Genomic DNA, 14,427 nt, shown 5'->3' on the forward strand with positions numbered 1-14,427 from the left:
TAGATGAGGCTCTGGGCGGGCACATGAACGGGTGCTAAGAGGTTTTGGTCTCCGGGTGAAGACCAGCGCAGCAGGGAAATAGGGCTGATTTCATAGGATAAGAAGCAGTCTGAGGATGTTTTATTTCTGCAACTTCTCCATGCTGGCCCATAACCTCTGTCCCCCCGTCATCCCTTTGACTTTTTTCAGTCTATTAAAAACCACCTCCGTGTGTGAGTGTGTACTTTTAAAACAGAGCGGCACTGACCTTTTCCCAAGAAGTATTTAAAAAACCATCTGGTGTGGTACTCTGGATTCTCCAGATGGACGTCTGTTCTCCTCCAGGTTCCTGGAGCGTAGTCAAAAGCCTGTTTGTCACACACACACACACACACACACACACACACACACACACACACACACACACACACACACACACACACACACACACACACACACACACACACACACACACACACACACACACACACACACACACACACTACAGATTCAGCGAGCTGACTGTTGATTACTACAAAAACTAGTGTCCTGATGTAAATTGCAGGAGTAAAACTTGTCAATTTTGAAAGCTTGGAGGCTAAAAGGATAGTACGTGACCTGTTTTCTAATAGAAACATACTAAATGGAGTTGGGAACAATGCATCAGAGGGAATAACATTAGCAAGGGTACACAATGAGGTTTCAACGTGGTTGAATTGTTAGAAAACAACTGAAAAACAACAAATGTGAGCTTGATTAACAAATTTATTGGCTGGTGTCACTTTCCTATGCTATGGCACTTTAGAAGATGTGTTTAAAGCAGCTGATGAAAATGTTACAAACCATCTCTGATTTTAAGATTAGTCTTCAAACTTTAGTGTTTAATAAATCTTATAGTTAAAGCGGCACTATGTAACTTTTCCACCTTAATATAATATTTCCAGAGTCATTGTGATGGTACATCAACTTCCAACAGGTTTAATGAACCTCTGTCATGGTCTGAGGGGTCTGTATCACCTTCACTGGCACTATGTAACTTTGAGGAGCATGGTAGGAACCCTGCCACACTAAAAAACTACACATTTTTATGGCTTTGACTGCTTTACGGCATACGTCACTTCCCCCTCCTTCCTGATTCCCAGTCGAGACGAAAATGGGCGGGGCTTGGATCGCAGAGCTCAGCAGAAGCTGGTAACCCGTTGCTGTGTTGTAGCTGCAGCAGCTCCACATAACAGACGTGGGGAAAAGATGGCTAATGGTTTAACTTTTCACCGCTTTCCTGCTTGGAGGAAGAACCACGGAGGCCAAGTATCTGATATAACAGAGTAAAAGAGTGAAAGAGTCGTTGGCTTGCTTAGATCGCGGCTGTAACGACCAAATACCTTCCACACAGTAAACCACAAACACTCACACAGACCGGGGTCGGATCAAAACACGTGTTTTATTCCCCACTTCGCCAGCTAAACGCAGTTGCTGGCCAGCTCTCTGCGGTGCAATTAACCCCAATCTTCAGATAAAACTAGTTTGTTGAGGAAAAAATATTAACTCTTATTTGTAGCTGCAGAGGAAAAAAATAATCTCACGAGGAAAACAAAAATATTGCTCACGCCTCGGAGCCTCTTCAACATAATATAGCAGTCAATAAAAAAGAAAAGAGAAGTAAGAGTGATACAAAACATGTACTGTATGTTGTACTATTATACAAATTTATTGAAACACATGGCGAGTCCAACATTTACCAAAGCAGCTGACAAACACTCCTAAACAAGGTAGCCGGAGACGGTGGTTCTGCAGAACTGCGGCAGAAAATCCCTTATAAAGAGTGCAGCTCCGACGAGGAGCTCCATTCTTTAGAAGGGATTTCATATGGATCCAAACCGTTAATAATCATTATTTTCTCCATATACCTCTCCCTGGCTTCCTTGTTTAAGGTATCCCGGTAAATTCCAGTTCCTTTCCAGCAGTTTAACATCTTTTTTTTTGCGTTCCGTCTGTTCACTTGGTGAAACAGAAAAGTCCGTCCCGTCTTCATTCACTATCAAAACAAATGCACGCGACGGGACAGGATCTTTTTCCGGCAGTACGCGCTGGTGCTTATGGGAAACGTAGTGTTCTTTCTGGTAAAACACTACCGCTTTTGTCTAAAAGATGGCGCCAAACTCAACAAAAGCTGAAAGTTCCGTTGTGCTGCTTTAAGCCTGGCTGATGTTCCCTGAACTATCCTTTTAGTTAAGGCTTGGACTGCTGGGGGACCTTTGGGCTCTCGCTTCCCTCGGTTTTACTTACTACTTTTGTATGTACGGTATATTATTGTCAATATTATTGCAATTATGATTGTTCCGTCTCATGTCTCATGGACAGATATCCCTGGAGAGATCCCAACTCTTCCCGACTGGTTGAGGCACATGGCTGTCCTCTCTGTTCATGAGGTTTTTCTTTTATCCCCTCTCCACTGTTGCCTCTTGCTTGCTCAGGATGAGGGATTGCACTCAAGTTATGATTCAGCCTGTTTGGGTCCAGCAAAACTGTCGTCATGAACTGGTATTACATTAACTTTGAATGGGGAATCAGTGGAAATGACTCGGATTAAGTGGATTACGGTGAACCGGATTGAACTGGAGTACAACTGAACTGAATTGGACCGTCTTTGACAGTATCAGATGTTTCTTCTGCAGCTTTAACAGCTTTTCTTGAAAGGATTTCCCCGAGGTTTTGGAGTGTTTCTGTGGGAATTTCTTCCCATTTCCTTCGTAGAGCGTTTATGATGTTGGCCGAGGAGCCCTGCCTCACGATCTCCATTCCATTTCATCCTTAAGGTGCTAAACTGGGGCTAAGGTCAAAGATATTTCAACTTCTTCCACTGAACTAATCGAATCACGTCTTTATAATCCCTGCTTTGTGCTCTGACACCCTGGAAAACACACCCACATCATGATCCCTCCTCCTCCAAACTTCACAGCTGATACAATGCAGTCAGTCAGGTGTCATCTGCCAAACTCAGACTCCCCCACTCACTCTGCAGGACCCGTTTCCACTGCTCCACAGTCCTGTGTAGATGTACTTTACACCACTTCCATCCGCTCGGCCATGGAAACCCAATCCATGAGGCTCTCAAAGCACAGTTTTTGTGTGTAAATGAAAGCAGCTGGAAGTTCAGAGCTCTTCAGGGGTGGAATCAGCAGTGGGTTGCTGATTTTTATCCACCATGTGCCTTACCAGTTGCTAAACCAGGCCTGGTCCGAGTAGCTGCTGCTCCAAAACATTCACACTTTCTAATATATGCTTATAGACAGGGCCGCCGCAAGGGGTGTGCGAACCGTGCGACCGCACAGGGCCTCGCGCCCCAAGGGGCCTCGCGCTATGGGCCGTTTTTGAAAAAAAAAAAAAAAAAATATTATTTTTTTTTTCCTTTTTTCCCTTATAAATATTAACAATCACGTTCCATTACAGACCTAAATGTGTACTAGTCTGTGCATATCAATAAATATATGTGCGATGATGCGCGTGTCTGTTGTTCAATACAACTGATCAGACCAAGCGCAGACACAAGCTGCTCTGATCAAGACGGGTGGAGTTGGAACAAACTGTCACACAATGTCGAGAGAACGAGACAGATTCAGGAAATTTCCATCAGGGGATGAAAAAAGAAAAAAACTAAAGAAAATGGAAGAGTTTAATGCCTCTCTGAAAGGCTCGTTTGATAAATTTGTTAGAAAAATCACCAATCCGACCGGGTCTCAAGCAGCCGTGGGGCCCCGCGTTGAGGCAAGTCAAATAATGATGAGGCAGGGGAAGGTATCCAGTATTTTGCTAATTGGAGAGTTAAAATTGTGCATATAGACACCCGATCCGACCCGATAAACCCAAAAATTTCGCGCGTGTGAGCGTAGCGAGCGCGCGAGGCCCCCCCCCCCCCCCCCAGCCATTTTCGCACAGGGCCTCGCAAATCTCCCAGACGGCTCTGCTTATAGATGTTTATGTACCACTTCTAGTTTGAGTTTAAACAAACTCAAGTTCTCCTTCAAAACGGTATGGGAAAAGGGACTCTCACACATTTCATATTTTTGTTGCACAATATGAGGGAGTGGACGAGAACGTGTATAAACTGTACCTCATCTGAAGAGCCATTCTCCACCCTGAAGCGTCCTGCCCTCTGTATGGCCCCATCTGCATCACTGGAAATCAGCTGACAGGGAGACAGAGACATGTTTAAAATTAGACGTCAGATCAGCCATGGCTTCTGGAAGACAGTGAGAAGAAGGTCATAAATACATTAGATCTGGCTACGCTCGAGGGCCAAAAGAGGAACAACGGCAGACGCGTAAATTCCATGTGACAACAACAATACGCCTCCTGCTGCAAACATGCAAGCAGCCTCATCCTTTGAATAGATGACCAACATGTAAGCGCTACTTTAATCTTCAATAATTACTGGAGCGTCGTGATGAGATTTACTTGCCTTCGCTGTAAAACTCTCAACTTATCGGCCCAATTATCCGTCTCTTGCTGACTCACCTCCTCTACCCCGGCGCTGGAGAGCGGACTGGATAAGTGCGAAATGGGGCAATTAATGTTAGTGTGAAGACTGAGCAAAACAAGAGAGGCCAGAGGACGAGAACATAATGTATCCCAGTTAGGTACACACAACCTGCAGAAAAAGGATTTCAGGATAATTGAATGCTTATTCAGTTTCTTGCTGAGTGTAAAATGAGATTTAGGTGATTGCTTGCACCGTCTGTAACCTCGGCGCTCTGTGAGTTCAGTGACACAGTCAAGACAATTTAAGCCTTTCCAGCAATGGCGGCAGTCGGGAGGTCCACCAAGACAGTCAAGATAAAGTTTAGTGTTTACTTCATTCATTGCCATCATTAAGTTAAAGTTTCAACTTGGGCAGTTTGTTGGATGTTTATTTTGCATTTAACGCTGACAAAAGAGCAAGAGTGAAATGCGTGGCATCATTGCGACTAGGGCTGTTCCATTTTGCCCAAAAATAAAATCTCGATTTTTTTCCTCAAAATCCGATTTTCGATTACGATTATTTTGTGAATTGACAAAAGGCAAAGAAATTATTTCAAATATGCTGTTTTTTTATTGAACATTTGCCCCATTGGGCTTTAAGTGCAAACTTTGCTCTTATTAAACCAAAAATGAATGAATAAAGTGCAAAACTCTGTAAAATAAGTTGAAAAAAAGTTTTAAAAAATATAATAAAATATAGTTTTATCTCTGAAAAAAAAAATCAGCAAATCAGCACTTGCAAACATACAGTAAGTTATATTTCCAATTAAATAAAACAAGACATTTTCTAATTAAACTAAACTGGGTCTTTGCATGCTAAATAATAATGCAACCCATGAAGGAGGTAGAGGTGTGTAATGTCAGTCATTACATTTGCTATTCACATTTGCAAGTTTTTTGCAAGGAACACGAGTCGGTCTACCGCATCTGGCTTGAGGGATGCCCGGTGGCATGTTACAACGCCCCCTCCTACACTAAAGAGCCTCTCCGATGGGGCACTTGTCGCAGGTATTGAGAGGTATTTCCATCAATCATTAATATGGTATCAATCATTAATATGTGTGCAGACAAGGTAAAAAAAAAAAAAAAAAGTGAAAAATCGATTTTACGAGTTTCACGTTTTAACATCGTTCTAATTACATAATCGCGATTACGATTTAAAATCGATGAATCGAACAGCCCTATGCCACGCCTTTAGCGGTGATCTTAAAGATTCCATCTGACAGCCTGGAAAGATGGAATATTTAGAGGAAATAAGTCTGAAATGTAATATTTCCACAGACAAAGTGGAATCAACCTTGTTGCACTAAAGGCTGCAGCAATGCGGCGGCAGTCTTTGTAAACATCGACTTTGAATATTGGTTTCCCCAATATGTTATGCTTCTGGGGAAAAAGGTAAACATCTGTCTAATTGCAGAAAAAAGAGAATTCTGGTAAACTAATTGGAAGAGTCACCAGGAGCTCTACAAACTGTAACTGTCAAATACCTTACCGCAGAACAACATTCGGACAATCAGCTTTCTCAGTAAAGAGCGGTCATCTCTGGAATGGACTCCCGAATGAAATGAAATTGGTATCAGATAGCAGAATCTTTGCATCCATGGTTAAGAACTGGCTGAAAACACAACAAGATTGTACCCACTTTTGAAATGTTACTGTGTGTGTTGTGATGCGTGTTGAGAGGGAATGAATGAGTGAGGGAGTGAATGACTGAGGGAGTATGTGTATGATGTGTGGAGATTGTGGGATTATGTGACTGTTTTTGTGATTGTTTTTAAATAGATGTAATTTTATATTTTGTATCATAGGTCCTAGATATTTTTGTATTGTATTTTATTGTTAGAAAAGCCCAACTAGGGACAGGAGTTGCAAATTAGCAATAGCTAGAAACTCTATGTGCAGAACATCAGTTGTTGTCATTGTACTATGTTTAAACTGCATTGTCCCTATCAACTAAACCAATAAATAAATAAGTATTTTCCATATGCCCAAATCAACACATGTTACAATGCAGAGTTGTTTTCAGACGGGTAGGATTTCGATATTTAAGCTCATTTTGAGCTCAGCCAACGGTTTTGCACACGTATTAAGTGGGCGGGCGTGAGACTGGAACTGATTTCTTCATCTAACTCCACCGCTGACGCTGTTTCTGCCTTGTGTTGAAATAAAAACAGTACAATACCTCAGTAAACAGATGCATACATGTTTGAAGTTTTGATACTGTAGGAAAGATTGTGAGCATAAACACTGTGGTTGTAACACACACATATATATATATATATTGACAGATCAACGTTTCTCATCTTCTTCTTGTGAGCATCTGCATAACCTGATAAATCTGTTCATTTTCTGATCCACGTTCCCTTTTTACCCCCAATCCTATCTCACTGATTGATACTGTGTTGCCAGGCAACACTCTCTCTCCTCCTTTTGCAGCTCCTCCTCCTCCTGCCCATCTTTTTGCCCTTCGCCTCATGACCCTCTTGACTGTCAAGCTCTATTTGATCCATTCCCCAGTAAATGTTTGCACTTTGCCATTGTGTAAAAAAATTAATTAATTAAGAAGGGGGAAAAAAAAAACCTCTCCCTGGGTGTGAGTCCCTGCAGTATGGCATGTCCATATGGTCTGAGAAGCTCTAAAGAACCTGAGGCGTGCAAAATAAATAAATAAATCCAGGAGGGAACAATGAATTAGTTCACAAAATAAGAGACTGTCTAGAAGTTCGACTACTAACAAAACATCAAAAGGATGTGAAATGTTTTCTATAATAATCATTAACCAGTTTTCTAGTCTTCCATGTTTACATCATGTTCAAATTACAGTCAAAAACCACACAAAGCCTCAAAGTAAAGAGACTTTTCCTTTAATGAAGGTTTACACAAACAATACTGTGAGTACCTGCAAAAGCCTGCACAAAACTCAGCCAACCACAGTGTTCATCAGTCTGGAGAGTGGGTGGTGCACCCCTCTTCAACAGCTCATTAGATTGTGCCAGACTGTGCACTGACCAGGAAAAGTGATGAGAGGGCACTTATCAGCGGCAGAAAGACACAGAGGATAAACTGCATTCAAAACATTCCTGTGGGTTAGTGAGGACAAAGGTGAGACCTATACATTCTGAACAAAATCATTAATAACTGCCATTCTGACTTGATTATTTACTCTAAATTAAATCTGCTCTGCAGGACTACAGCAGGCTGATTACAAAAGACCTGAAAGGACATTTCCAATTAGGGGTGGGCAAAAATATCGATATGGCAATATATCGCGATACTTTTCCAGCCGATTCAATATCGATATTCAAAATTTGAATATCGATTTTTTTTTTTTTAATTTTTAATAAAAAAAAAAAAATGTTATCCCCGATTTTTTTCCCATTATATCACCCAGTGCTCCTACCTAAGTGACACTTAGTACCCATCTTTCTTGTGTTTATTATCATTTGCCACATAATTAAAGCAACCTCATACTAAATTTAATGTTAATTTCATATGATGTAAATAATATGAAAAACATATACAAATATGTTGTAACTTTAGCTTGTATAGTTATAATAAAACATTGTTTTGACTCAGTTTGTCCCATGAATTGTCTATAATCTGATGAACGTGCAACTCGGATTTTAAGATCCATCACTATCATCTGATGTACATATGTACAACTTGGATTTTAAGATGTGTAATGCATTTTTAAATTTTTCGGTGAACTATGTAGAATATAATAATCGGGATATCGCATAATCGGGATATCGCAATGTGTATCGTATCGTGGCTCAAGTATCGTGATGCGTATCGTATCGTGAGGTCCTTCCCAATACCCACCCATATTTCCAATGTTTGCCTCACTGCAGAGACTCAGAGAAAAACAAATGTCACTGGAGACTGAATATCAGGAGATTAAAATTATTTAAAAAAAAGGATGCATAGCTGTCTCCAGAAAAGATGGCGACTCAGTGAAACAGCCAAAACAATCGTTACTTAACCACCGACTCAACTTTTTATCCTGTTTAGTCAGTGAACTCCCACAGCAATGAATATGAAAAGCAACAACTTTACAGCCCTGATCCTTGGGCTTAGAGCCTACAGACAGATGCTGGGGTGCTGGTGGGAGTCATTGAGCCACAAGCTTGGCAGCTGTGCATCAGATCCCAAGACGGAGCATAATTTCATTCCCAAGAACGATGGATTTGTGGGTATAAGTGGAATGTATTGTGGAATTCTACAGGGGCTGTTTTTTGCAGTGTATGTAAGATCAAACATGGAGCTGATGGAGCTAATTTGTCCAAAAATATTTGCACTGAGACCATAATAATCTCTATAGAGACTCTATAGAGACTAAAAACATACATTTTCAAGTTTGCATTTTAATTACGACTCCAAGGAGTGGGAAAACCCACTGGGTGAAACATAAGGCTGCATCACTATCAGGTAAACTTTTGTCACCGTCAATACAGTAACTAAAACTATACTGTACTGTACATACTTCTATTGAGCAAAGGGTTATGAACATCAATATCATTAAAATATACCTCCCATATTCTGTAACACTGACTTCCCCCAGCTAGAATATGCACATAAGACAAGTGCGAGCTGCTGTCATTCCCTGAGGTATATGCTGGATATAATGAGACAATAAAATCTAGCAGATTGAGAGAGGAGCATGCTGACTGCAGGTGCAAACCTCTGATAAACAACAGAGGGGTTTCTGTGCAGTAATTAGCTGTGTCGTTGGAATACTGGCAGAAAATACTGCGTTCTCTCCTGTCGGATGCATATTAATAGGTATGACAAGGAATATATATCCTGGTCCGCTGGTATGTGTCTGCATATGTTTATGGATGCAAAAATGAGCCTTGCTATTAAGATCTGACTCTGTGTGTGTGTAGAAAAATGGAAAGTAACTGTCGAGGCTGTGGGACTTCATCTCTCTCGCCTCCTGCAACACTAACCGTCCATAATACAGGGGAAGCCGTTGCAGCATTCAGACAAAGCATTTCACCGCCTCCCCAGTGTACATGTGCGGTTGCACGTGAGAGGAAAACATTCCCTATCAGAAACGTACGTTTCAGCAGGTGTTTGTGCTGCAGTGTGTGAAGAGGCTCTCTGCTGTTTATGGGGGTGAAAGAATGAGAAATGTCAGGTGAAAAGAGAGATCAGGGACTCCGGGGTTGTCTGTGCAGGTGTTTATCCACGCGCACGCCACAATGCAGCCACGTTCTCTAATTCGTGTAACACAAGAGCTGCTAAGAAGTGTAAGCTGGACTCCCACGAGTTCCCTCTGGGCCAGAAAGGAAATTGTGAGGCAGCAGGGTAAAAAGAGAGATCCTCCAATGTGCCTCTGCGGTTTAAAAAACAACCTATTAAGCAAACTTAGAGGAATGGGGCTGAAAAAGGAAAACAAATTCTTCGAGGGCTGATTATGAGTGGCGCCTGGCTGCAAATTGTCTTCTCAAGTCCTATGGAAGAAGCAAGAGAGTACTTAGTATTACCTAGGAATGGGTGATATTTAACCGTTCACGATATACCGTCAAAAAAATTCCCCACGGTAAGAATTTATATCTCGCGGTAAAAACGATAAATTCCTGTTGATGAAGTTTTTGTGTAAAGCTGATTTTTGGAAGGAAGGGGGGAAGGAAGGAAGGGAGAAAAGAGGAAGGGAAGAAGGAAGGAAGGAAGGGGAAAAAAGAAGGAAAAAAGAAAGGAAGGAAGGAAGGAAGGAAGGAAGGAAGGAAGGAAGGAAGGAAGGAAGGAAGGAAGGAAGGAAGGAAAGGGGAGAAGGAAGGAAGAAAACAAGGAAAGGAGGAAGGAAGGAAGGAAGGAAGGAAAGGGGAGAAGGAAGGGAGAAAACAAGGAAAGGAGGAAGGAAGGAAGGAAGGAAGGAAAGGGGAGAAGGAAGGGAGAAAACATGGAAAGGAGGAAGGAAGGGAGAAAATAGGAAGGGAGGAAGGAAGGAAGGAAGGAAGGAAGGAAGGAAGGAAGGAAGGAAAGGGGAGAAGGAAGGGAGAAAACAAGGAAAGGAGGAAGGAAGGGAGAAAAGAGGAAGGAAGGAAGGAAGGAAGGAAGGAAGGAAGGAAGGAAGGAAGGAAGGAAGGAAGGAAGGAAGGAAGGAAGGAAGAAAGAAAGGAAGGAAAGGGGAGAAGGAAGGGAGAAAACAAGGAAAGGAGGAAGGAAGGGAGAAAAGAGGAAGGAAGGAAGGAAGGAAGGAAGGAAGGAAGGAAGGAAGGAAGGAAGGAAGGAAAGGGGAGAAGGAAGGGAGAAAACAAGGAAAGGAGGAAGGAAGGAAGGAAGGAAGGAAAGGGGAGAAGGAAGGGAGAAAACAAGGAAAGGAGGAAGGAAGGGAGAAAAGAGGAAGGAAGGAAGGAAGGAAGGAAGGAAGGAAGGAAGGAAGGAAGGAAGGAAGGAAGGAAAGATAAATTCCCGTTGATGACGTTTTTGTGTAACAAACATGGCGGATCTGAGAGCGAGATAGATTTATAGTTAAAAAGGTGGAGTTGAATTGGTATTTTTTTTATCGTCATTTTTATCGTTATCGGGATAAATGCCAGAAATTATCGTGATACATTTTTTAGTCCATTCCGCCCATCCCTAGTATTACCCACATTTTTTAAAATTATATTCTTTCCAGAAATATAGACGTCAAACAGGAGGTACTATTGCATGAGTTTCTGAGGAAGTGACGTGTGAATAGACAACAAAGTAATTCTAGGAGAGTGGCAACAAACATATGGAAATGTCAAAAAATAACATACATGTAAAAGACTAATAGCTCTATCCAGAATATGTTACCCATCGGGTGAAAAAGGGAGAGACTTTTTCTCTTTTTAGTCATTCACGCATGCACGCATGCATTTTAACAAACACAATCAACTCCTGACGTACTCGTAGAGCCTCTGTTTTCAGCCAGTCCCCAGCAGTGTGACGGCACATGCGTGTGTCTGAATATCAAATCAATACTTTTCTGAGTGCTGATGGATAATTGATCTCATCATTGGGCCTGCACATGCACGCTCACAATCCTTCAAGAAGGCAGACTGCACAGAGGCAGCAGAGCAGGAGAGGAAGTGGAAGAGGATGAAGAGGACCCAGAAATGAGAAAGAAACAAGCAGATGCAGATGTAGACAAATAAACTGGGAATTAAAAGAGGAAAAATTAAAAAAGAAAGGGAATGATTGAATGCAATTTTTCGTTTAAAAAAAACCCTGGAATGCAAGACTTCTAAGCATATTAATCTTCTTTATGCCTTCCTGTTAGTCTCCTTTTTTAAACGACATTGTTGAATTGTAGATTTATTCAGATGCAATCCAGACGAGGAAGTGGGACGAGCTACTTCTAAATGCCTCTGGCTCTGAAATGAAAAGAACCATTTATTTTTTTACCATAAAAGAATGTTATGTAATTCACAATAGAAGCTTTCTTTTACTCCTTGTATAATCACGTGTACAAAAATGTACAAAAGATGTGTAGAAAATTCATTCACTCTCTCAACCTGCGTCCATCCCATCCAGGGTCATATTCAGAGCTTTTTCCCTTTCCTATGTCAGAAGATAAGAAGTAAGGTTCACTCTGGATGGGCCTCGAGTCCATTGCAGGACATAAACAACCATGCACGTTCAGACCTGCAATTTAAAATTAACAGACTTTGGAAAGTAGCTTCTTTCATGTCAGCACATAATAAAAATCACCTCAAATTTTAATGCAAACATTAGGTAGGATGCTTTTATATCCTTGTTCTGGTCCATCCATCACTGATTCTGTTCAGAGCTTTTATGCAAACAACCTCTAGCTTGTGCTTTTTGTATAATGGAAGCTGCAATCATCATCAAGCTGCAATCTTCAGCTCTCACTGGTGTGAAATGATGAACATGACAATCAGCATCCCCAAATCTGAGACTGTGGCTCTCAGTCTGCTCAAGTGGAGAAATTTTACCATTCAATAGGGAGTAGAATCAGTGCTGTTACATTGAGAGGAGACAATTGAGGTGTTTCAGGCATCTGGTGAGGATGAGGAGACGGACCCAGGACAAGAAGGAGAGAAAATATATCTCAGCTAGTCCCTGAAGAACAGCTGAAGGTGGTGGCCAGAAGGAGCTTTGCTATGCTGCTGCCCATCCATCCATCCATCCATCCATCCATCCATCCATCCATCCATCCATCCATCCATCCATCCATCCATCCATCCATCTAGGGGTGGGCAAAAATATCCATATGGCAATATATCGCGATACTTTTCCAGCCGATTCAATATCGATATTCAAAATTTGAATATCGATTTTTTTTTTTTTTTTTAATCCCCGATTTTTTTCCCATTATATCACCCAGTGCTCCTACCTAAGTGACAGTCCTGGGCATTGCCACTCTCTACCAACCCTGGGAGGGCCCTGCACTGAGCTCAGGTTTTATTTCATGTTTTATTTCATTTTATAATTTATTTTTTATATAACACAATTGCCTGTCCTTAAAAAATGAAAAATAATGGACAGAGGTTGATTTATTTATGGATTTATATCTATACTGACTGATCACTGTGCCTGTCCTTGGTTTTAGTACCATCTTTCTTGTGTTTATTATCATTTGCCACATAATTAAAGCAACCTCATACTAAATTTAATGTTAATTTCATATGATGTAAATAATATGAAAAACATATACAAATATTTTGTAACTTTAGCTTGTATAGTTATAATAAAACATTGTTTTGACTCAGTTTGTCCCATGAATTGTAACTATAATCTGATGAACGTGCAACTTGGATTTTAAGATCCATCCCTATCATGTGATGTACATATATACAACTTAGATTTTAAGATGTGTAATGCATTTTTACATTTTTCGGTGAACTATGTAGAATATAATAATCAGGATATCGCATAATCGGGATATCGCAATGTGTATCGTATCGTGGCTCAAGTATCGTGATACGTATCGTATCGTGAGGTCCTTCCCAATACCCACCCCTACATCCATCCATCCATCATCCATCCATCCATCATCCATCCATCCATCCATCCATCCATCCATCCATCCATCCATCCATCCATCCATCCATCCATCCATCCATCCACCCCCCCTCTCCCCACCTGCTGCTTGTTACCAAAGCAAGAGAGTATTAAGACCTCTCCACTGAAGTGGTATGGACTGAGGCTACTCCTGATGGGACGTATCTGAAAAAGCCTCCACTGTAGCCATCCTGATCAGACTCCCAAACCACCTGAAGTGGCTCCTTTTTGAAAGACTTTCCTCTGAAAGCCAATCCAGATTAATGAGCTCCTCACCATATCTCAAAGGCTGAGTCCAGCCGACCTTATTTTGCCAACTCGTATTCATACAATTTGAAAAAAGATGCATTTTTTAGGACACAACTTACAGGCTGCTGTAATGAATTAATGAAATGCAGTTTCATTGATTAATGTTAAGCTGCTCTCCTGCAGTTGCCTTAGGTTTTATGTGGCCACAGTGGTAAAACCTTTAAGACAGAAATCGAATATATTTGTCTCTATCTGTTTAAGGCCAGACAGTGGGAGGGGGGAATTCAGGAGAACACGGCCATAAATATCTCAGCGTTACACAGACCATCCAATGACTCAGAATAAAAATAAAAAGACTTAGTATAGAATATAAATATAACATGCTGCATTTGAGGAAGGAAGAAAAATGTGGTGAATCAAATGTGTAGAAACCAAATACAGAACTCCAGCTTTATTGTAACTAACTTTTTAGCAGACATATATGGTAATTTCTCTTAATAATTTAACAATGTGGAAACAGTCCAAAAAAAACAAAAGCCTGGCGATGATCTGTGTTACACACAATTTTCTGTGAATCCAGTGAGTTAAAGGTAAGAAGTCAGTGTATATAAAGAGTAGATCCTAACAAGGGTCCACCATGTTAACTAAGACCATCCGAGAAACACGTAGCAGTTTCTTGAATGA

The 14,427-nt window shown here is 41.1% G+C and overlaps 1 protein-coding gene across 5 annotated transcripts in view; it reads right to left on the reverse strand.

Annotated features, from left to right (window-relative positions):
- garnl3 (GTPase activating Rap/RanGAP domain like 3) overlaps positions 1 to 14,427 on the reverse strand; it is a 144,182-nt gene that overhangs the window by 62,354 nt on the left and 67,401 nt on the right. For all 5 annotated transcript variants that reach the window (XM_061733780.1, XM_061733777.1, XM_061733779.1 and 2 more), the window contains exons 3-4: positions 4,091 to 4,165; positions 248 to 347 (exon numbers count right to left, since the gene is read on the reverse strand). In XM_061733780.1, coding sequence (XP_061589764.1) covers positions 248 to 347; positions 4,091 to 4,165 — 175 coding nt within the window. The remainder of the gene's footprint in view (positions 1 to 247; positions 348 to 4,090; positions 4,166 to 14,427) is intronic.

The sequence above is a fragment of the Cololabis saira genome, chromosome 11 (genome assembly GCF_033807715.1).
Source record: "Cololabis saira isolate AMF1-May2022 chromosome 11, fColSai1.1, whole genome shotgun sequence".
Lineage (NCBI taxonomy): Eukaryota > Metazoa > Chordata > Actinopteri > Beloniformes > Belonidae > Cololabis > Cololabis saira.